At 43.2% G+C, this 24,294-nt stretch overlaps 1 protein-coding gene across 6 annotated transcripts in view; it reads right to left on the minus strand.

Annotated features, from left to right (window-relative positions):
* Window positions 1-1,168: 1,168 nt before the first annotated feature.
* The window catches only part of PRMT8 (protein arginine methyltransferase 8), a 95,005-nt gene continuing 71,879 nt past the window's right edge, over window positions 1,169-24,294 (minus strand). For all 6 annotated transcript variants that reach the window (XM_082042968.1, XM_082042969.1, XM_082042971.1 and 3 more), the window contains 3 exons: window positions 15,942-16,092; window positions 4,446-4,567; window positions 1,169-2,630 (listed from right to left, as the gene is read on the minus strand). In XM_082042968.1, coding sequence (XP_081899094.1) covers window positions 2,547-2,630; window positions 4,446-4,567; window positions 15,942-16,092 — 357 coding nt within the window. In that variant the 3' untranslated portion in view covers window positions 1,169-2,546. The remainder of the gene's footprint in view (window positions 2,631-4,445; window positions 4,568-15,941; window positions 16,093-24,294) is intronic.

Here is a 24,294-nt window from a genome sequence, read left to right on the forward strand (position 1 = left end):
TTACCTAACAGATCCTACATACACTCAACTCATTGATGCTATCAAAACCTTAGTGGTAGGTAACACCTATAATGGCCTTGGAAGCCTATATTTTCTTTTCAATTACTGTCATTTGAAGATACTCAGCACTGTAGTAGATACTCTCCATTCTTTATGTGAAGAAATGTGTGATATGCTTTTGATGTGAAGCACAAGCCATTTCCCCAGGGCTGAAAGTGACTGAAGTCTGGTCATGATCCCAGACTGTGCCATTAGTGATATCAGCAAGGGCTTAGTCCTGCAACACTGAAGTGAAGGGGCACTTGTGAAAAGGCAAGGTGGCCACTGTTGAAGAGAGACCTACATTTCACTGTCTTTAGGTGAAAGATGAAGCAGAAACAGCAGTACACAGCAGTGCTTAAAGTACCTCTCAAATTTGTTAATAAGCTGTTCTGATCGAGTTTTCTTAGCTGCTTCTTGTCTAATGCTGTCAGGCAAAAAGGACAATTTTCAGTAAAGGCAGGCAGACCCTTGTGAATTATCTTTGTGTGTGTGTGATTTGTCTTTTTTTTTTTTAAACAAAGTGTTCCCCTCCTTCTTTGTTATTATTTTAATATTATATATATTAAAGATTCATGCAGTAGGCAAGAGAAGTGGATGGTCTGAAGTGCTGTTGAAGTGTAAGTTAGACAAAGTAAGGGTCTTTCCTCTTTCAGTTATAGTTGCCTCAGGAATTACTGGCAAGGGAGAAGATGAAAACATTGTTTGAGTACCTTTATATAAATGAAGATGGCTGAGGAAAAAATCTAGTAGAATTCCTTACCTTAAAGTCCTAGAATCACGGAAGTGTTAGTAGAAAGGGACTTCTACTATTTTTTTTAGTCCAATCCGTTACTGACAGAGTAGCTGATCTAGCTATGAAGTGATACCTTGAAAATGACAGTAACATTTGAGAGATAAAAACCTGGTCATATTGTGAGGAATGTCATTTAGCCTTATTCCAAGAAAAGGAAAGTACTTGAAAACAACAGTGATGAGCTACACTGCAAACAATATCTTTTACTGCTGAGTTACAGTTTAATGTCAGTCTACCATGTGATACAATCTCTAGATCGTAATCTTTAGACCATAAGAAAGTGGGAGGCACTGTGCAGTTTTTGTGAAGGAAAAAACAATAGAAATAGGTTTCTAAAAAGTGAAAAGTTGACAAATACTGGCAAAATAGATCTTCAAGTATGCTTTATTTGCAGGTGATTAAAAGGATTTTTTTAGGCAAAGAACTAGTCAATCTCATCCAATACATGATGCAACATGATTTAGTGCCTAATGCCAGACAGATTGGAAAATAGGAAAATAGGTAGATAGGACCAATGATGCAGTTTTTGATGAATTACTTGTGATTAAGTGGTCAACATTCATATAGTAAAAAGACATGATATATACGTATGTAGAATTATAAGCAGTTAATATTTTAACTATAAGCAGGAGATATTGTAAGAAAAACAAGGGGTGTAAAGGGACAGGGAAGTTACAGACATCTTAGTAATATCAGAAGCCATGGACATTTTTCTAAAGACATTAGCTTGTTCCTGCAAATCACTGCACTCTTGAGAATAGTATTTGCAATTTAAACTTATCTAAAGCATCACTAAAACATTCCTTGGTTTTTTAGTTATTTTGTATTAATAATCTTGCAAAGAACTGAAATATGGCATGACCAAGAAACATGAATTACCCACCATTTCAGAGACTTTTCATTCATCACATTTAAATACTAGGTGTCTGATTTCAGAAGATCTCATGCAAAATCCACCTATAAAAAATCACCACAGAATATTTTCAAGAATAAAAAGCTAATGTTTTTTAAAGCTCTGACAGACATCCAGTTGTGAAGGTGAATTTTGAAACTAATGGTCCATGTTTTCCAGAGAACATAAAAAAATATAGTTGTACTTTCTGTAAATGCTCAGGTCTTATCTACTCTTTGCACAGAATATTTACCAAAGCTATAACTTTGGACAGTTAATGGAATAGATCACTGCCTGGAGTGGTGCCAGAGGTAACATCATTATCTTTCCATAACTGCATAATGAGAATTAAACAATCACAAAACAAATTCTTATTATGAAATGACATTTTTTTCTCATGTACAATATATATATTCATTTATATTGAATATAAGTCCAGTAATGTTATCATAGTGATGTAGTGTAGTGGTCTTTCGTAGTGAAAAAGCTGCCCCAATAATTTTTAACATGCAAGGCTTGGAAGAACCAGAAATTCACAGTAAGTAGTACATTTTGTATATGTATCTTCTGGCATCCTAAAGTTAACCAGAACACTCATTTTTCCTGTTTGACAAAAGCTGCAGTTCTGTATACTGTACATTCACAGTGGGATCCCAGCCCCCTGTACTACTTGCAAGAAGGATCAGGTTACCACTCTTCATCAGAGTAAACATTCTAGTATTTAATATAATGATCTTGTGAACAGTTGTTCCTAGCTTGAAGTTCAGCAGTTCAGGACTTAATAAAATTCTCCTTTTCATCTCTCTGAAAGATTTCTTGCTAGCGCATTTTGTAGTCATTAGATACTGACATTTCACATAGCTGTCCTTTAAAATCCAAGTCTACTGTGAAATCCAGGTCACGCTGTAAAAAGATTTAAATGTAACATGTAAGTAAGACCATTAGTTTAGTGTATGAATCCAGTTATCATCGTTCAGGTTGAAAAGACCTGCAGATTCAGGAGATCCCTACTGTGGTTTCTAACTTCTTTTGTTTTTAAATGTTGCTAACACTGAAAAAGCACAATGTAGGCTGTGTAATAGCATTCCCCACACAATCTATGCCTAGGGCATATTTGTGTATCCTTCCTAAGGCTGATTTAGTGTCCTTGTTACACCTGGGAGGCTTCTGAAATGCTGTGCTATCATACACATTCTGTAGCATTTTCTAAGGGTATCCTCCATTGAGATGCTTTTAATTTAGGGTTTTCACACTAGGACTTATTCCAGAATAGATCTAGTAATCTTCCTATTGTAGGGAAGCCCTCAGTCATTATTTATCTTATAATGACATGTTTTTTGGAAATGAGCACTACATAGCCCTACAAAACAAAGTTGTCTCTCTACAAGCTTTTGAAAGGCTTCATGTTTCAGAACAAAACACTAACAAATCCTTTTGAACCAAGGTGCTCTCACTGTCTTGTGATAACTATCAAGAACACATTAATTTTAGCACATAAATCCACATTCAGGTGCTTACTGCTGTGCAAACAAATTTGAAATGTTTTCTTCATTTTCTCTCAAACAAAAATTGATACATTCATCACCTAATAAAATGTTCCAGCTGCCCCCAAGGACAACATAAAGTTGGGAAACAAACTGTTTTCCTCTACTTTCACACCAAGGGGGAGCTTCAGGAGTCAATGTTTTTGTTTCAGTGCCAAGTATATTTTGTGTGTGTTTCATATTTATTTCTTCCTCTGTGCCAACACTACTATGAAAACCATATCCAATCTGTATTTGCTACAAAAGAGGAGAGATAACGCAAAAAAATGAGGTAATTTGCTACAGTCAAGAAATGCAATATTTCTTGATTGCAACAACGATTGCAACAACTGCATGGATGGATTATAACCAGGTTATTTTAATGGTTGTATGTTGTGATAGATAATGAAGAGATTCTGCTCAAGGTTTGTGACAGAAAATGATGCCACTGCTTCTCCCAGAAGCCATACTTCTCATGTCTTGCTCTTCTATACAGGCATAAGATGTCCATCAGACCATGTCTCATAGTTCTTACAAGTTTAACGCAACACTGAATAACTGACATACTTGGTGAGGGATTCAGCCCATAGCAAAGAAATTAAGGAAGTTTTCACCAGTCATCGTAGTGTGATATCCATCATGCTTTATCTTCAGACATATAAAGCATCAGTATTTTCTGTGGAAAGCCACGATTTCTAACCAACCATATAACTTAATTAGTGAGTTCAAACACATTTGATCAGCGAGTTAATACAGACATTCAGCTGAAAGCTGTTAATTTCCTAAAAGAGGGTTCTTGGTCATTGTATTGGAAATCCGGCTATAGATGTGGAACTGAAGTACTTTTGATAATCCTGTGCTGTCAGAAGAGATCTTACCATGGATTTTAGTGACAGTATGAAGAGATCCTTCCCTACTCATGTTACAAAATGTTAGCTAAGCTGATTGCACAGAGTAGCTGACTTGGTGCTGAATCATTTCTTCCTTCCCCCTTGCAGGCTGAGTTCTGTAACATTAGCACTGCATTACTATTGCTATCACCAGTTTTGGTGAAGCTGTGACCAAAGCTTTTACTAATAAACATGAATTTATAGCCTTTGGTGTGCTTGTTGTTATACTTACGTGCATTTTATTTACTGTTTATTGTAGTTTGTGATCAATAGAGTTGGAATTAGAATCAGTGATGTTGACTCACCACATTTTTTGCATTTGGTTTCATGGATATAGTCCCATAGATTTCTTCTCCTCGTCTCACAGTTAAATAGTCCTCTAAGTAGAAGACAGTTTGCTTCCAGTGAGTATAGGGAGCATCAGGTGCTAAAAAATATATATGGTATTATTGACAGAAATTTCTTCTTTGTATTACAAGTCAAATTAAGACTTGGAAATACTGAAAAAATGCCTTTTCTTCTCATAGAATGCTTTAACTTATATACTATATTAGCAAACATGGTTTACAACAACACAATTTTATTGACTGTCAGTGGGTTGCTTTCTGATTTTTATTGGAATATGTCAGATGTGAATCACACCCCACAAGAAGGATTCCACAAAGGGAGCATGATAGGCACTTTTTTGATGCTTTCCTTTCAACCCCCACACACTGAAGTTGTAGAAATCTTTACCACTAAATATTTTGAAAGTCAGATGTCAAAAAACAATTACAAAAAACATGAAAGAAAGGTTCATCAAAAACTATTAATTGCAATGACACGGATGAAATATTTGACTTATGATCCCGGAACAGCAGATTTTATAGTTTCCAGCAGGATGCAGCTGGGGAAAGGGCACCTGCATTTTGACCTGGTTTTGGAACTTTGAAGTCACATGCTGTGGTAAATTTGCCAGAGATGGATACTGATGTAAATTAATTTCTAGTCTTGCTTAGCAGAATCATTTTGATGACCTTCTGCTATTTCAGGTGGTTTGGGTTTTTTTACTTATTTGTTTTCACTTTTGATTGAATTCAAATCTTTGAGCAGTGCCTAATGAACTTGCATTGGTTACTTCTTGTTCCTAGCATTTTTGCAGTTAAGAGCATCTAGGAACCGAAGAACAGATGTACAAGTTCAGAGACTTCCTGACCTGGCAAAAAAGCCTCTGATAAACTTATTTTTCTTCCATTTGCTTCCGCAGTCACTTTTTTGATGCAGACATGAGCCCACTGTATTGAATCATGCTAATAATATCTTAACACTGTTTAATAAAACAATGACTTCTTTTTATTTCAACATCAATGTCTCAAAAATATTTGGCTTTAGAAATGGTTTGTGACTGCGAAAATAGTGGACGTTTGGTGTTTTGTTTTGTTTTTTTAAACTATCAGGACAGGAATTTGTAATAGTTCTCTTCGTCCAAAATTCTAGAATCAGAAGACTGATATAAACAAACTTGCCAGAGACTGTGTTGGCAAACTGATGTCTCCCAAAGGAAAAGTATTTTACCAGAAAATTTCTGACTATGTGTCTAGGCAGTTTTAATGATTGTTAATCTCAATTGCTAAATTGAGAGTTCTTCTTGCAGGAGTTCAGATCCAGAATATGTTTTCCATTTGGATATGCCTCTGTAAATTTCTGAACTGAAAACATGTTAGACCAAAACTAAATTTAAATTATATTTTAAATCAACTGCTATCTTGTACACACACATGTACATGTGTACAAGCCCTTATGCAGAGGACACTAGCTGAGCAACCAGACCAGTCTTCTAGACAGTGACATCTATTCCTTCAGTTACAGAAGCCTAAAATGCGGCCTTATGGAGTAACTTGTTCTGCACCTACCTTGTCATGATGTGCTGAACAGGGACAGAGAACCACTTTCCTTAACCTCCTGTCTACATTCATGCAAATACAGGTCAGGAAAATTGGCCAGATTTGCTGCAAAGGCCTACTGCTGACTCATGCTCAGTTTGTGGCTCACCAGAATCGAAGAGTCTTTTCCAGCAAAGCTGATATCTAGCCAGTTGGCTGAAGCAATAGCATAGACTTGTTTGGTCCCAGCTGGAGGACTTTGTATTTGGATTTGCTGAACTTTATAAGGTTCTCATCAGCCCATTTTGAACCTGCATAGGTCTCTCTAAATAGCAGCCCTTTCTCTCCAGGTTATGCTTCTCCCAATTTGGGATCACCAACAAATTTGCAGAGAGTGCACTCTGTCCTTATCATCCAGGTTGTTAATAAAGATGTGGAACAATATTGACCTCACTGTTGGTCACCTGTGGGATGCTACTAATAACTGGCTTCTGATTTGACTTTGCTGATTAACACATGTTGAGCCAATTTTTCACCCATATTATTGGTCACTTATCCAGTCTATATCTCACCCATATAGCTGTAAGGATGTTATGCAAGGTCGTATAAGAGGCCTTGCTAAAGTCAAGGTATACAACAGCCATGGATCTTCCCTCATCCACACATCTAGTTGTCTATAAGGCAACCAGGTTGGTTAGGTATAATTGCCTTTGGTAAATCCATGCTTAGCTGTTCTCAATGACCTTCTTCATATAGCTTCATACAGCGGGAAATAGTTTCCAGGTGGATTTGTGTCATAAGCTTCTCAGGAATTGAGGTGAGGTTGACTGGCTTGTAGTTCCATGGATCTTGCTTACTGCAGTTCTTGAAGTTGTGTGCGATACCTGTGTTTTTCAAATCAAAGATTCAAGAACCTTCCACTGTCACAATGACCTTTTAAAGATATTAGAGGGTAGCCTTACAATAACATTGACAGCACCCTCAGCATGCTTGGATGCCTCATGTCTGATCCTATGGACTTATTTAGGGTTCTGTAGACCTGATGGCGTGCCTTGAAGCACAACTCATGTATTAGCAGTTTCATAATATAAAAAACCTTGTTCTCCAATGGCAACAAAGCACCTCTCCAATTATTTTAGGTACTTTGAATAAAAATTAACCCTTCCATTTAAATAGTACTTGTCTTAGTGCAAGGAGAGGGACACCCCATGGGACCCAGAGGAAACACTGGACCAAGTACTGTGCTGAGAAGTCACAACCAATTGGTTCCCCAGGTTTTAGAGTGGTCTCTAGATCTGCTACGACTGGTGATGTGGCTGTAGCATCATTTGTATCAAAGACAGTTTTAGAAGAAGCCCTTGCCAAAAACACACAAAAAGCTTGAGCAAGGACTTGAAAATCTTAAGAATTTGACTTCGCATGGATACCTGGCTAGTAGCTCTTTCTCATTTGCATATAATTACATCCAACCTTTTTTATTTGGTGGGCCATACAGCCTACTGGAGAAATGAGTTACTGAAGTAAGATGTTCAGAAAATTGACAGTAAAGCAAATAAAAGCATTTGATAGGAGAAATGTAGCATTTGCCAAGTGACAGGAGACAGAGTTTGAAGACATAGGAAGCCTCTGCAAGCAAGCTTCCAAGGAGGCTGAGTCACCAGCAGCTCTAGTTACACAAAGAATGATGAGAAAGGGGAAGTCATCAAAGCTGAAAGCATCCTACAATATGAGCGTATAACTAAGCATTAAGAACCTCTGAAGTGGGAGCTAGAGATAGTTTAGAGAAGCTAGGTTTTCAAGTACTGCTGATGAACATCATTCTTGATAGAAGTTCAGAAATTTTGAAGAACGTGACTCACTTCCCCTTTATTTATGATGGGTAGGCACAAAATACCTTGTACATATATTTGCAAGTTGAGGTGGGTTTGAAAAAAACCTCTCTGTAAGAAAAAATATGCCAAACTTGATATCTGCTCTAGGTTTTTGTCCAAATGTAGCCTCTTCTCACTAATACTATTTAACCTCAATCCTTCCTCAAGTTCTCACTTCTATATGCTAATGGAAGCTAAGCCCACCTGTGGTGGTGTTGCAGAACATCTGTTTAAGTCCCTGAGTGAGCCCTCTTTATTCCATACACCCAAGAGGCAAGAAGAGTCAAGAAAGTCCTTATCCCAGCCACCTTTTGCTGTACTGATACTGGAGCAAGTTTATGTCTACTCTGTTGTAGCTCCTTGCAATAACATAATGGATCCTTTCCTTGTAACTTTTGATGCTTATTCACTGGGATGTCTACAAGTCAAAAAAAAGAATGTCTGGATTTGAGGGCCAGATTTGCTGATGAGACATATTTGACTGGAAAACAATCAAATACCATAATCTGTTCAATGAATGTTCCTTAAAACATGTATGTTCATATGCACACATAAAAGAGAAACACATTTCTTTGCAGATGAAGCCATGTTCTCAATGCTATAAAAGACCTTCTGGCGTGTCAGCCACTCCTCCCAGTTTGGTGTCATCAGCAAACTTGCTGACAGTCACTCTACCCCCTTATCCACATCGTTGATTAATATATTGAATAATACTGGTCCCAGTACCAACTCTTGAGGCACTCCACCAGATACAGGCCTCCAACTAGACTTTGCCCCATTGACCACAACTCTCTGGCTTCTTTCTTTCAGCCAGTTCACAGTCCACCTCACTACCTGATTGTCCAGACCACACTTCCACAGTTTAGCTGTGAGGATGCTGTGGAAGAATGTGTCAAATGCTTTACTGAAATCAAGACAGACCACATTCACTACTTTAACATCATCTATCCAACCTGTTATGTCTTTATAAAAGTCTATGAGGTTGATGAAGCATGACTTCCCCTTGGTGAAGCCATGCTGACTGCCCCTAATGACCCTCTTATCCTTGATATGCCTTGAGATGGCACCAAGGATAAGTTGTTCTGTCATCTTTCAAGGAATGGTGGTGAGGCTGATCGCTCTATAGTTACCCGGGTCCTCCTTCTTGCCCTTTTTGAAGACTGGATTGACATTTGCTTTCCTCCAGTCCTCAGGCACCTCTCCCATTTCCCACGACTTAGCAAAGATGATGGAGAGTGGCCTAGCAATGACGTCAGCCAGCTCTCTCAGCACCCATGGGTGCATCCCGTCTGGACCCATGGATTTATGGATGTCCAGATTGTTTAATTGGTCCTTAACCCAGTCCTCATCAACCGAGGCAAATTCCTCCATTGTCCGCCTTCCTCTGGGGCCTCAGGGGTATGGGGCTCCTCTGGACAGTCTCCGGCAGTGTAGAAAAAGACAAATAAGGCATTCAGTAACTCTGCATTCTCTGTATCTTCTGTCACCAGGGCACCCACCTCTTTCATCAGTGGGCCTACATTGCCTCTAGTGTTAGTTTTATCTGCCATTTATTTGAAGAAGCTCTTTCTGTTGTCCTTAACCCCTCTAGCAAGGTTTAATTCTAAGGAGGCCTTAGCTTTCCTAGTTGCCTCCCTGCATCATCTGACAACAGCTTTATATTCTTCCCAAGTGGACAGCCCCTCCTTCCATGATCTGTAGACTCTCTTCTTCCACTTGAGTTTGCTAAGGAATTCCCTGTTTAACCAAGCAGGTCTGCTGGCTTCCTTCCTTGACTTCCTACCTGTTGGGATGCTCTGATCTTGAGCTTGGAAGTAGCAGTCCTGAATGTTAACCAACTATCTTGGGCACCTTTACCTTCAAGTACCCTGTCCCAAGGGATTTCCCCTAGCAATTGCTTGAAAAGGCCAAAGCTGGCCCTATTGAAGTCCAGGGTTGCAATTCTGCTTGGTATTCTGTTCCTGCCACATGAGATCCTGAACTCCACCATCTCATGGTCACTGCAGCCAAGGCAGCCCTCAACCTTTACCACTTCAACCAGACCCTCCTTGTTAGTGAGAATGAGAACCAGCAGTGCTCCTCTCCTAGTTGGCTCATCCACCATTTGCATCGGGAAGGTATTATCATCAATGCACTGGAGGAACCTCCTGGACTGTGGATGGCTGGCTGAGTTGACCTTCCAGCAAACATCAGGGTAGTTAAAATCCCCCACAACAACCAGAGCCTGTGACTGCAAGGCTGCTCTGAGCTGCCTCTAGAAGGCCTCATCAAATTCCTCAGCCTGATCTGGTGGCCTGTAATAGACACCCACAACAGTATCACCCCTGCCAGCCTGCCCCTTAATTCTCACCCACCAACTCTCAACTTGCTCCTTATCTGCCCCTGGACAGTACTCAATACATTCTAGTTGCTCTCTCACATAAAGAAGAACTCCACCACCTCGCCTGGCTGGCCTGTCTTTCCTGAGAAGGACATAGCCATCCATGACCACATTCTAGTCATGTGAGCTGTCCCACCATGTCTCCATAATTGTCACCAGATCATAATCTCCTGACCAAACACAAGGTTTCTAACTCTTCCTGCTTATTTCACATGCTGCGTGCATTGGTATACAGGCATTTCAGGGAATTAGCTGAGCACACGGGTTTCACCCTAGGGGGATGGGAGGCCTCCCAGTCTTTATCAATTCTAGAGTGCTGTTCCACTGGTGCAAGCCCAGCTACAACCCCATCCCCCTTCAAATCTAGTTTAAAGCTCTCCAAATGAGCCCTGCTAATTCCTGTCCCAGCATTCTTTTGCCCTTGTGAGATAAACCTTTCCCATGTATCACTGTCTGGACTGTAATCTTATAAAACCAGCCATTATCAAAGAACCCAAAGCCCTGCCTGTAGCACCAGTCTCGTAGCCAAGCAATTTATGGACTGGACCCTTCTATTCCATCCCACATTATCACCCAAAAATTGAAGGAGGGAAGAGAGGTGGGTGAGTCCCACCCACACTGTGCAGGAGCAGCGGGTGTGGTAGCTTGTGCAGCAGGGTGCAGAGAGCACTTGTTGCTTGTCAGCCCCTCTAACTTATTGCCAGCATCCCAGACTGCTGACGACCATGGTCGCCTCCAGGAGGAGAGCTTGTCTCAAACAGACTGTGGCTACGCAGACTGAGGTTCTGTCCCGAACGGTGGCCGTTCAGGTCTCCGGCTGCAGGGAGTGCCAGAGCCTGCTGCTGCCAGGGGAGGGAGGCCAGCACTCCACCTGTGTGAGGTGTGAGCAGGTGCAAGATCTGCTCGACATGGTTGTGAAACTTAAGGAGGAGGTTGAGACGCTGAGGACCATCAGGGAGTGTGAAAGGGAGATCAACTGGTGGAGTAACACCCTGACGTGCCAGTCGGAAAGGTCCCAGGGAGGTACCCCCCAAAAGGAGATGGACCTCCTGCCCTCTCGGACAGAGGCGGAAGTCCTGAGACGGCCCCACCCTTGTTGCTGTCGGGCAGAGGTAGGGGACCGAAAAGACGACGAGGGTTGGAAGCATATTCCGGTTCGGCGTCACGGGCAGCCCCCCTCCCTGCCTGCTTTGTCTCCCCAGGTGCCCCTCCGTAATAGGTTTGAGGCCCTGGATCTTGAAGAAGAGGTAGTTGAGGAGATGGTGCCAAGCCTGCCTACAGGATCACATAGGAAGAGGCAGTTGACTTCACAACTTAAGACTGCCTCTGATAAGAAAGAAAGGAGGGTGATTGTAATAGGAAATTCCCTTCTGAAAGGAACAGAGGGCCCAATATGCAGAGTTGACCCTCATCTTAGGGAAGTTTGTAGTCTACCTGGAGCCCAGATCAAGGATATCGCTAGAGAGCTCCCCAGACTGGTGCACCCGACAGACTACTACCCGCTGCTGGTCTTCCAGACAGATGGGGAGGAAGCTGCTTCCCATAGTCTGAGGGGAATGAAGAACAATTTCAGGGTCTTGGGAAGGAGGGTGAAAGACTCAGGGGCTCAAGTGATCTTCTCTTCACTCCTTCCATCTTCAAGTGACGATGTGGGATGGAATAGGAAAATTCAGGCCCTAAATGGTTGGCTCCAAGACTGGTGCTACAGGTAGGGCTTTGGATTTTTTGATAATGGTTGGTTTTATAAGACACCAGTCTGGACAGTGTCACGTGGGAAAGGTTTATCTCGTAGGGGCAAAAGGATGCTGGGGCAGGAATTAGCTGGGCTCATTTGGAGAGCTTTAAACTAGGCTCGAAGGGGGATGGGGTTGTAGCTGGGCTTGTCCCAGTGGGGCAGCATTCTAAAACTGATGAGGACCGGGTGGCCTCCTATGCCCCTAGGGAGAAATTGGTGTGCTCTGCTCGCTCCCTGAAATGCCTGTACACCAAGGCGCGCAGCATGGGGAATAAGCAGGAGGAGTTAGAATCCTATGTTCGGCCGGGAGATTATGATCTGGTGGCAATTACAGAAACATGGTGGGACAGTTCACATGACTGGAATGTGGTCATGGATGGCTATGCCCTTTTCAGGAAAGACAGGTCAGCCAGGCGTGGTGGTGGAGTTGCTCTCTATGTGAGAGAACAACTACAACGTACTAAATTCTGCCCAGGAGTGGATGACGAGCGAGCTGAGAGTGTATGGGTCAGGATCAAGGGGCAGGCTGGCAGGGGTGACACTGTTGTGGGTGTCTATTACAGGCCACCAGATCAGGCTGAGGAAGTTGATGAGGCCTTCTAGAGGCAGCTGAGAGTGGCCTCACAGTCACAGGCCCTGGTTGTTGTGGGTGATTTTAACTTCCCTGATGTTTGCTGGAAGGACCATTCAGCCAGCCAGCCACAGTCCAGGAGGTTCCTCCAGTGCATTGATGATAACTTCCTCATGCAGATGGTGGAGGAGCCAACTAGGAGAGGTGCACTGCTGGATCTCATCCTCACTAAAAAGGAGGGTCTGGTCGAAGCAGTAAAGATTGAGGGCTGCCTGGGTTGCAGTGACCACGAGACGGTGGAGTTCAGCATCTTGTGTGGCAGGAACAGAATAGCGAGTAGAATTGCAACCCTGGACTTTAGCAGGGCTAACTTTGGCCTTTTAAAGCAATTGCTGGGGGAAATCCCATGGGCAAGACTGCCTGAAGGAAAAGGGGCCCAAGATAGCTGGGTGGCATTCAGAGATTGCTTCTTCCACGCTCAGGATCAGAGCATCCCCACATGTAGGAAGTCAAGGAAGGGAGCCAGGAGGCCTGTGTGGTTGAATAGGGGTCTGTTGGGTATGCTCAAGCTGAAGAGGCGAGTTTACAGGTCATGGAAGCAGGGGCTGGCCACTTGGGAAGAATATAAGGCTGCTGTTAGAGGATGTAGGAAGGCAGCTAGGATAGCCAAGGCCTCCTTAGAATTACAGCTGGCGAAAGGGGTCAAGGACAGCAAAAAGAGCTTTTTCAAATACATAGCAGATAAAACTAACACCAGAGGCAATGTAGGCCCACTGATGAATGGGGTGGGTTCCCTGGTCCCAGAAGATACAGAGAAGGCAGAATTATGGAATGTCTTCTTTGTCTCTGTCTACTCTGCCGGAGGCTGTCCTGGGGAGCCCTGTAGCCCTGAGACCCCGGATGAAGCCAGGTCAATGGAGGAGTTTGCTTTAGTCGAAGAGGACTGGGTTAGGGAGCAATTAAGTAGTCTGGACATCCATAAATCCATGGGTCCAGATGGGATGCATCCGCGGGTGCTGAGGGAGCTGGCTGAAGTCATTGCTGGACCGCTCTCCAACATCTTTGCCAAGTCTTGGGAAACGGGAGAGGTGCCCAAGGACTGGAGGAAAGCTAATGTCACTCCAGTCTTCAAAAAGGGCAAGAAGGAGGACCCGGGTAATTATAGACCAGTCAGCCTCACCTCTGTCCCTGGGAAAGTAATGGAACAGCTTATCCTTGGTGCCATCTCAAGGCATATCAAGGATAAGAGGGTTATTAGGGGCAGTCAGCATGGCTTTACCAAGGGTAAGTCATGCTTGACCAACCTCATAGCCTTTTATGAGAATGTAACAAGGTGGACGGATGATGGCAGAGTGGTGGATGTGGTCTACCTTGACTTCAGTAAAGCCTTTGACACAGTCTCCCACAGCATCCTCACAGCTAAGTTGAAGAGGTGTGGTCTAGACAATAGAGTAGTGAGGTGGGTTGCAAACTGGCTTAGGGAGAGAAGCCAGAGAGTGGTAGTCAATGGTGCGGAGTCTAGTTGGAGGCCAGTATCTAGTGGAGTGCCTCAGGGGTCAGTACTGGGGCCAATATTATTCAATATATTCATTAACGATTTAGACGAGGGAATAGAGTGTACTGTCAGCAAGTTTGCTGATGACACTAAGCTGGGAGGAGTTGCTGACACGCCAGAAGGCTGTGCTGCCATCCAGTGGGACCTGGACAGGCTGGAGAGTTGGGCGGGGAATAACCTAATGAAATTTAACAAGGGAAAGTGTAGAGTCCTGCATCTGGGCAGGAACAACCCCAGGTTCCAGTATAGGTTGGGAAATTACATATTAGAGAGCAGTGTAGGGGAAAGGGACCTGGGGGTCCTGGTGGACAACAGGATGACCATGAGCCAGCACTGTGCCCTTGTGGCCTGGAAGGCCAATGGCATCCTGGGGTGTATTAGAAGGGGGATGGTTAGTAGATTGAGAGAGGTCCTCCTTCCCCTCTACTCCGCCCTGGTGAGACCCCATCTGGAATATTGTGTCCAGTTCTGGGCCCCTCAGTTCAAGAAGGACAGGGAACTGCTGGAGAGGGTCCAGCGTAGGGCAACAAAGATGATTAAGGGAGTGGAGCATCTCCCTTATGAAGAAAGGCTGGGGGAGCTGGGTCTTTTTAGTTTGGAGTAGAGGAGACTGAGGGGTGACTTTATTAATGTTTATAAATATATAAAGGGTGAGTGCCATGAGGATGGAGCCAGGCTCTTCTCGGTGGCAAACAATGATAGGACAAGAGGTAATGGGATCAAGCTGGAACACAAGAGGTTCCACTTAAATTTGAGAAAAAACTTCTTCTCAGTAAGGGTGACAGGGCATTGGAACAGGCTGCCCACGGAGGTTGTGGAGTCTCCTTCTCTGGAGACATTCAAAACCCGCCTGGACATGTTCCTGTGTGACCTCACCTCGGCGTTCCTGCTCCAGCGGGGGGATTGGACTAGATGATCTTCTGAGGTCCCTTCCAATCCCAAACATACTGTGATACTGTGATACTGTGAAAATAACTTGCACCCCAGACTCTTTCACCAACCGTCCCAGGGTCTTGAAGTCTTTCTTCATTCCCCTCAGACTACTGGATGCAACTTCCTCCCCATCTGTCTAGAAGATCAGTAATGGGTGGTAGTTTGTCGAGTGCACGAGGTTGGGGAGTGCCCTGGTGATATCCCTGATCCAGGCTCTAGGCAGACTGCATACTTCCCTATGATGAGGATCAACTCTGCATATTGGGTCCTCTGTCCCTCTCAGAAGAGAATTGCCTACTACAATTACCCTTTTTTCTTTCTTATTGGAGGGAGTCTTGAGGTGTGGTGTCAACTGCCTCTTCCTATGTGACCTCGTAAGTGGGCCTTCCACCACATCCTCACCTACCTCTCCTTCGAGATCCAGGGCCTCAAAACTATTATGGAGGCGCACCTGGGGAAGCAAGGCAGGTAGGGAGAGGGGTTGCCCATGATGCTGAACTGGGACTTGCTTCCAACCCTCCTCATCGTTTTGGTCCCCTACCTCTGCCTGACAGCAACAGGGCAGGGGCTGTCTCAGGTCTCCCCCCTCAGCCTGACAGGGCGGGGGGTCCATCACCTTTTGAGGGGTATCTCCCTGGGATCTTTCTGGCTGGCACGCCAGGGAGTTATTCCACCAGTCAATCTCCTTCTCACACTCTCTGATGGTTCCCATTGTGAAAGCCTGCCTCTGTTTTCACAGAATTCCTTAAGCAGTTGTCCTTTCCCCACCCCACTTACCTCCCCCAAAGTGACAATAATTTTTATCACTGAAATTCAAACCTTATGGTACAGTAAACCTTCCTGTATCACTGACCAGATAACAGTCAAAATGCAAGTTAAAGAAATACAGATTACCTGTAGAAAATCCCATCTTCTTGTGGCACTTTGTAAATTCGATATTAAAATAGGTGACCAAGGCATGAATGTAATCATTACGCTGAATTTGAAGGCAGAATGCAGAAGTAAATGCCAATTCCTCAGTCTTCACTGTATAAATATCTACTTCCTGTTTTGGTGAGAAAGAAAAAAGACATTTAAATGCAGATGTCTGTGACTCTAAAGTAAATGTTAAGTAATGGACTTAAGCATTTCATTTAATGATCAGCAACAAAGACAACTGGCAGCTCTTTAACAATGTAAGAAATCAATGCTACACTAGAATATACCAAATCATCATCAAATGATACAGTTATCTGACTAAGTTGAAAAAGTGTGATATGAGGCCACTCACAGAAGAGCATGTGTCATTGAGAACAGCAGGAAGAGGCTGCAGGAGTTGGAGCAAATACAGGTAAAAACACGCTTTGACATTTTTCCTCATGGTGACAGTCCCTGATAACGAAAGGTCTTAGAACTGGGACCTATATCTCCATTTCAAAACCCATTATGCCCATATTTATCAGAGTTAGGTTTTTAATAAAAATCAACCTCTGATTTGTTTGAGCACCTCTGGAAGGGAATGTGCTTTGACTGTGCCAAGGAGTCAAAATATGTGAGAGATGGCAGAGGCCTGCTTTTTGCTGATAATGCTTTTTAGTCCTATGTCAGATAACCACTTCCAAATACTAAGTGCAGTGATTTTAATCTTGGACAGAAGCAAATAATGTACATCATACTATGGCTTGATTGCAGTAGTTGGGAGCAGTGATGTAGTCTCCAAGATTGCTTATTTCCATCAGTATTTAAATCCCACTGTTCAAGGCTTAAACTGAATTTTTTTAGATGGATCTCGTTTTCCCTGCTAGGTATTGCTTTTATCTGGGTTGTTTCCAAAACTTGTTGTCATGATAGGGAGGATAGTAAGTCTGAAATACTAGTAATTGTATTATAAGGCTATGGGAAACATTTCCTGTCAGTGCACCTTCTCATATCCTCCTGAGTGTATCTGCCTTCACTGTCCTTATTGTCCTTATCAGGGCAAAAATATTTTTCTGTTATTCAGAAAGTCAGTATTAACAACGAAACTGCTCATGCATGCAGAGAAATAGGAGCTTTGTAGGGAGAAATCCAAGTTTCTCCTGTGCTCCCAACGTAAGCCAGGAATCATCTCACTGACCTCACTAGCATTACTTCAGATTCACACTGCAAACATGGGGAGCAGAATCTAGAATGTCCATTAGAAGAAGGCTCTTTTAGCCTCTTTAGAGCACAATAGAGCACTCTTTTAGCAATTACATTCTATAATCTAAGAGAAGTCTAGAAAAATAGACATCAAAAGATGTAGCCATATTTCAGTTACTGAGATCTTTGCATGGACCACATATGTGTTTCTGAGACTTAGCAAACTTACGGTGAAATGGGTCACTTGGGTCACAACAACCCCAGGCAGAGCTACAGGCTTGGGGAAAAGTGGCTGGGAAGCTGCCTAGGGGAAAAGGATCTGGGGGTGTTGGTTGACAGCCGGCTGAGTAAGAGCCAGAAGTGTGCCCAGGTGGCGAAAAAGGCCAGCAGCATCCTGGCTTGTATCAGGAATAGTGTGGCCAGCAGGACTAGAGAAGTGATTGTGCCACTGTACTTGGCACTGGTGAGGCCCCACCTTGAATACTGTGTTCAGGTTTGGGCCCCTCATCATAAGAAAGACATTGAGCTGCTGGAGAGAGTTCAGAGGAGGGTGATGAAGCTAGTGAGGGGTCTGGAGCATGAGATGTATGAGGAGCAGCTGAGGGAACTGAGGTTGTTTAGCCTGGAAGAAAGGAGGCTGAGGGGAGACGACCTCACTGTCTACAACTGCCTGAAAGGAGGTTGTAGCATGGGGGGGTGGTGTTGGTAGCAAGTGATAGGACAAGAGGAAATGACCTCAAGTGTTGCACCAGGGGAGGTTTAGATTGGATATTAGGAAAAAATTCTTCGTGGAAAGGGTTGTCAGGCATTGGAACAGGCTGCCCAGGGAAGTGGTGGAGTCACCATCCCTGGAGGTGTTTTAAAAGGCATTTAGACGAGGTTCTTAGGGACATGGTTTAGTTCTAGAGTTAGGCTATGGTTGGACTCAATGATCCTGAAGGTCTCTTCCAGCTGAAATGATTCTATGATTCTATGAATTGAGCAAGCCATAGTTTTGGCCTGTCTGATTAGCAATATTGTTCAAGAATAACTTAACCATGATGAAAAATATTCTACTACATTGCAATGGCACCCTGAGTCACTAGTGCTTAAAAGTGACGCATGCTTCTAAGTGGTCATTTAAAGCTGGAACAGCATATTCTATTTTTCCCCTACAAAAGAAGAAGAAAAAAGCATACTAGGAATAAGAATTTCTGGAGTCTTCTGGCAGATTTCCATAGTAGCCTGCAAAATTTGCTTTGACAAGCTAGACTATACGGGTGGGTGATAGCTGCAAATTTCTGTAATTTTTGGGGTTTTTTTAGTGGTGTTGCACTAGGGAAATTGTGAATTAAGTCCAATGATGAGGCACACAAAATGTATCTAGCTCTGTCTCTCTGAACTGTTTTGGCTCTGCAGGGTAAAGTGGAATCAAAAGCAGAGAAGTTAGGTGGAAATGTCTCAGAAATATTGAGCAGATGTGTTGGATAAAGTGGTGGTCACTTTTGCAGTAATTTTTTTTAAGAACAGAAACATACTTCTTTTACTATGAAAGATGAGACAAATATGGGGAGTTATATTAATTTAGTTTTGAAACTACTTTGATCCTGTTTTGGTGATCTCTTTGAATCATATTTTCACTACTATATATTCTTAGATTTGTCATTGTTTAACACCAGCCAGCAACTAGGACCATGCAGCTGCTTGCTCACCCCCCCTGCCTCTCACAAAGTGGGATGGGGAAGAGAATCAGAAAGGGAAAAAAACCCCAACTTGCAGGTTGAGATCAGAACATTTTAATGGGACATCAAAGGAAAAGAGAATAGTAATAATAATAATAACAATAATAGAATATACAAAACGATTGATGCACAATGCAATTGCTCGCCACCCATGGCACTGATAACCCATTCGTGCCTGAGCAACAGTATTAGGGTATTTGCCTCTGGCCAACTCCAGTTTGTATACTGAGCACGACGTCATATGGTAAGGAATACCCCTTTGGCCAGCTTGGACTGTCTATCCTGGCTTTGCTCCCTCACAGCTTCTTGTGCATCTGGTAGAGCATGGGAAGCCAAAAAAATTCTTCACTACTTGGCAATAACCAAAACACTAGTGTTGTATCAACATTCTTCTCATACTAAATCCAAAACACAGCTACTAGAAAGAAAATAAACTCTATCCTAGCCAAAACCAGGAAAGTATCCACACCTTATTCCATACCATTTACATCATGCTCAGTTCTCACACTATCCAATATATTCTCATTACCCAGTATTACCGTTCCCATCCTTTGATATAATACACATATATCCCTCCTTTGGTCTATGGACCACTTCCATGCAACGTTTGTAAAATGTCCATTGAGTTAATTTAGTCCATTACTTTGGGCTCCATCTGTGGTAGTGGTCACTCACGACAGGAGAGGTGGTGCGTTCCGTGGGGTTACTGGGCACCAAAGTGATCTCAGGTAAGGTCACTGCTGCATCCAAAGCCTGTAGCTGGTGTATCTGGTGCAGTCCATGGCCATGGCTGTGGTTGAAGATGTTGATCTCAAGGAAGTTGCCGGGCACTAGTTGCTGAAGCCAGTTCTGGTTCCATCATCACTGCACTTTACTCTGTTTCATCAAAGTTCATTCTTCATTAATCTGTGTGATTCTTTCTATAATACTACTGATACAGCATATAGCAACCCTAGTAGAGATAACATACAGTATTATGAAGCAATTAGAACATCATACAATTCAAATAATTGGCTGTTCTCACCTAGAATCAAATCCTCTTGAGGTACACTTCAGACTTGCCCATCTTTTTGCATTACCTACCAAGTGCATCCAGGTTCTTGAGCAAAAGCAATCCCATGGATGGGTTTGCCTTTGCCCAAGGCAGGAGTAACCCAGACCATCTTCCCTAACATATTTATGTGCACTACAAAGAGTTCATCCCCTTCTACAGTATGTGAAACTTTTGATTAGACAGGGCCTAGATCTCCTAGTGTTGGTTAAGAATGTGGCTTTTGCTAAATGTGTATTGCAATGTTTGATAGTCCCACCACCCATTGCTCTGAGTGTATTTTTTAACAGCCCATTGTACTGTTTGATTTTCCTGGAGGCTGGTGCATGAAAGGGCATGTGATATACTCACTCAATGCAATGGTCTTTAGCCCAGGTGTCTATGAGGTTGTTCCAGAAATGAGTTCCGTTGTTTGACTCAGTTCTTTCTGGGGTATCATTTCACCATAGGACTTGCTTTTCAAGGCCCAGGATAGTATCCTGGGGACATGTGGCACAGGGCATGGGATATGTTTCCAGCTATCCGATGGTTGCTTCCACCACTGTAAGCACATAGCACTTGCCATGTTTGGTTTGTGGGAGGGTAATATAATAAATCTTCCAGGCCTCCCCATATTTATATTTTAGCCATCATCCTCCATACCACAGAGGTTTTAACCACTTGGCTTGTTTGATTGCAGTGTATAATTCAAATTAATGGATAACTTGTGCAATAGTGTCCATGGTTAAGTCCATCCCTCACTCAGGAGCCCACCTCTGTGTCGCATCCATTCCTTGATGGGCCCACCAAGCTATAAATAAGTTACCCTTTTGTTGCCAGTCTTTATCTACCTGAGCCCCTTCAGTCTCAGCAGCCTGATCCACCTGTTGGTTGCTGTGTTGTTCTTCAGTGGTTGGACTCAGGTAGGTGATCATCTGCGTGGTGTACTTCTAAAACCAAGTTCTCTATCTGAGCAGCAATATTTTGCTATAATTCAGCAGCCCAAATGGATTTACCTCTGTGTTGCCAATTGATCTACTTTCATTGATCTAGCCACCACCACAAAGCATTTGCCACCATCCATGAATCAGTACAAAGTACTGGCCATTTTTCTTGTTGAGCAATATCTAAAGCAGATGGATGGCTTTCACCTCTCCAGACTGAGTCTATTCACCCTCTCCTTCAGCAGCTTCTGCAATTTGTCATACAGAACTCCATACAGCCACTTTCCACCTCTGATGCTTTCCTACAATAAGACAGGAGCCATCAGTGAACAAGGCATATCACTTCACATTCTCTGGTAGTTTATTATTTAATGAGGCCTCTTCAGCGAGCATAACCTCTTCTTCTGGTGATATTCTGAAATCTTTGCCTTCTGGCCAGTCCATGGTCACTTCCAAGATTACTGAGTTATTTGGGTTTCCCATTCAAGCCCATTGCGTGATATGTGCCATCCACTTACTCCCTCTAGCATCAGTTGCATGATGAGTAGACAAGACCTTCCCTTTGAATATCGAGTTCAGCACCAGCAGTTAGGGTGCCAGGAGGAGCTGTGCTTCAGTACCGATCACTGCTCAAGCAGCTCAAATCCCTTCAAATGCTGCCAAATCTCGTTTTCAGTTGGAATATAATTGGACTCATATCCTCTGTATCCCCGTCTCCAAAATCCTAGGGCTTGACCTCAAGTCTTCCCTAGTGCTTTCTGCCAGAGGCTCCTGGTAGGGCCATTCGCCCCAGCTGCAGTGTAAAGCACATTTATAACAACTTGTCTTGACTGGACTGGCCCAAGGGCTACTGCATGAACAATCCCCTGTTTAATTTGTTCAAAGGCTTGTCGTTGTTCAGGGCCCCATTTAAAATAATTCTTCTTGGTCACTCAATAGAGAAAGCTTACAATCAGACTGTAATTTGGAATGTGCATTCTCCAAAAACACACAATGCCTGAGAAAGCTTGTGTTTCCTTTTTACTAGTTGATAGAGACATAACTGCTATTTTATCATATCCATTGGGATATGACAATGTCTGTCTTGCCATTTTATTCCTAAAAACTGGATCTCCTGTGCATGTCCCTTGACATTACTTTGTTTTATGGCAAAAACAGTTTCAGAAGGATTTGGACTATTTTCTTCCCTTTCTCAAAAACTTTTGCTGTATTGCCCTATAAGAGAAGGGTCCTCTGAGAGACCAGGCAAAGTAGACAGCTGATTAATCTCCTTTGTCTGCACAGCAGCTATACCAAAATTCCACCAATATGCTTTTGGATCCTTGAAATACCCTCTCCTGAGGCAGTCTATGGCAAGGATGCATGGAGCCTCTAGGTCAGTCACAATAGGGAGCTTTTGCCAGTCTTTCCCAGTTAGGCTCACTTCAGCCTCCAATACAGTTAGCTGCTGGGATCTCCCTGTCACTCCAGAAATACAGATGGGTTCTGCCTCTCTATAGCTTTATGTCATTAGGGTATACTGTGCACTGCTGTCTAATAGAGACTTACACTCCTGTGGGTCTGATGTGCCAAGCCATTAAATCCACATAGTCCAATAAACCCAATTGTCCCTTTCCTTGACCTGGCTGGATGTAAGGCTCCTCTAGTCCTGATCATAGTATTCATTACTGCTGAATGGTTTTGTGTGGCACACATGGGTTCAAATTTCATCCTTGTTACTCACTTTTTGTGAATATGAATCACAAGTTTCTTCCATAGCATCAGAAGTGAGATCAGCCCTTCTCACTCAAGGAAGTTGCTTGAATGAGCAACTCAGTCCTTCTACTCTGCTGAGGAACAGCCCACTGGAGACTGGAGCAGCAATTTTCCTGAAAGAACCTTTATTTGTGATTGTTTTTCCTTGCAATTCATGTACCGGTGCCTCTAGGGTCGAAGTCCCTAGGTCCTTCTTCCTCATATCCTGTCTGTGGTCATGCAACTAAAACCACAGGTGTTCCATAGTGTGTACTCTCTATATCCTCCCTCTTGATCAAAAAAATCCTTATTCCTAGTAGTTGAGTCCATACGGGTGAGGAGTAGGACATACCCTCTTTGAATTGCTGGAACTCCTAGCACAGTTTCTCGGCTATCATGTCCTGTAGATTATCCACAGCTGATATGAGGGAGTAAGAGAGATTTCCTTTGTACTGCCAGAGTTGGCCAACCACATCATCCACCACTGGTGCCGCTCCGTCTCTCCAGGTCAGTACTGCCAAAGAGTTGACATACGATGATAGTGTGTTCAGCCTTCAGCCACATGGGTTGTTTGCACTGGGCTTCATCTGGGTCTTTGGGCAACTGCGTGTTGTCTAGGTCACTACAAATCACCTCCAATATGGCTATTTCCCTCAGGTACTGGATACCTCTCTCCACATTAATGCACTTGCCTGGGTTACACATCTCACTTGAAGGGATACCTTTCATTTATGCCTGATATGAGTCACCTCCAGAGACTGAGGGCTTGTGTCCCTTTTCCAACCACTTTGTCAATACCTCCTTCCCTAGAAAGGGGTCCCAGCTGCTTCCTTCCTTACCCTCTCATTCCAGGCTATTGGGCCTATTATCCCAGCACTGGAGCAGCCAGGTGACATTGTGCTCGCCTGGACAATGGCAAAAGTCTTTTTGCATATCTCACAGCTCATCCATGGATAGTGAACAGGTGGTTACCGTCTTGCTTTCTTCCTCCTCCTCTTCTTGTGATGGCCCTGCTTTTTCATCTTCCCTTACTAAACAAGCTGACTTTTGCTTCCAGGCTTTCTTCTCTTGCATAGGGGTGACTGATACTGGTACAGATTGGTCCTCTGACTCATCTGCAGTGCCTGTCACTGGGTTCTGAGTGACTGCAGTGCCTGTCACTGAAGACTGAGTAGCAGCAGGTGCCTGTCACAGGGTTTGGAGTAACTGCTGCACTTGTCACATTGTAAGAGACACTCTCTTCCCTTTGAGGGTACTGAATAGTGTTAAACAGGGCTCAGTAGTTATGGGCCAGGCCCCAGCACACTGCAGTGACTTGTGTCTCTCTGGAATTGCCAGGATGACAGCATACTTCTTCTAAGTGTCCTACTAGTTTTTCAGGAGTCTGAACTTGTTAATGGGTGAAGTTCCAAAACACTGGAGGTGCCCACCATCCTAAGCATTTGCCCATGCTGTTCCATACACCCTGCAACTCATAAATATCCAGCCCTAGGGCAGATCTCTGGATGATACTCTTGCTATGGATGATCCTTGCTAACCTCAGACAAAACTGAGACAATATTCCAAAGAGATACCAATAGAAGTATTTTAACTACCCAAGGATGTTCAAGGTACTGACAAGTTATTGTACTGAAGGAGGAAACATCATAGAAGAAGGTAGCAAAAGTGCCATTCTGTATTTCCTCCATGAAAAGCATTTCAGAGGAAGAAGTATAATT

Source organism: Streptopelia decaocto (genome assembly GCF_964273445.1).
Source record: "Streptopelia decaocto genome assembly, chromosome: 1".
Classification (NCBI taxonomy): domain Eukaryota; kingdom Metazoa; phylum Chordata; class Aves; order Columbiformes; family Columbidae; genus Streptopelia; species Streptopelia decaocto.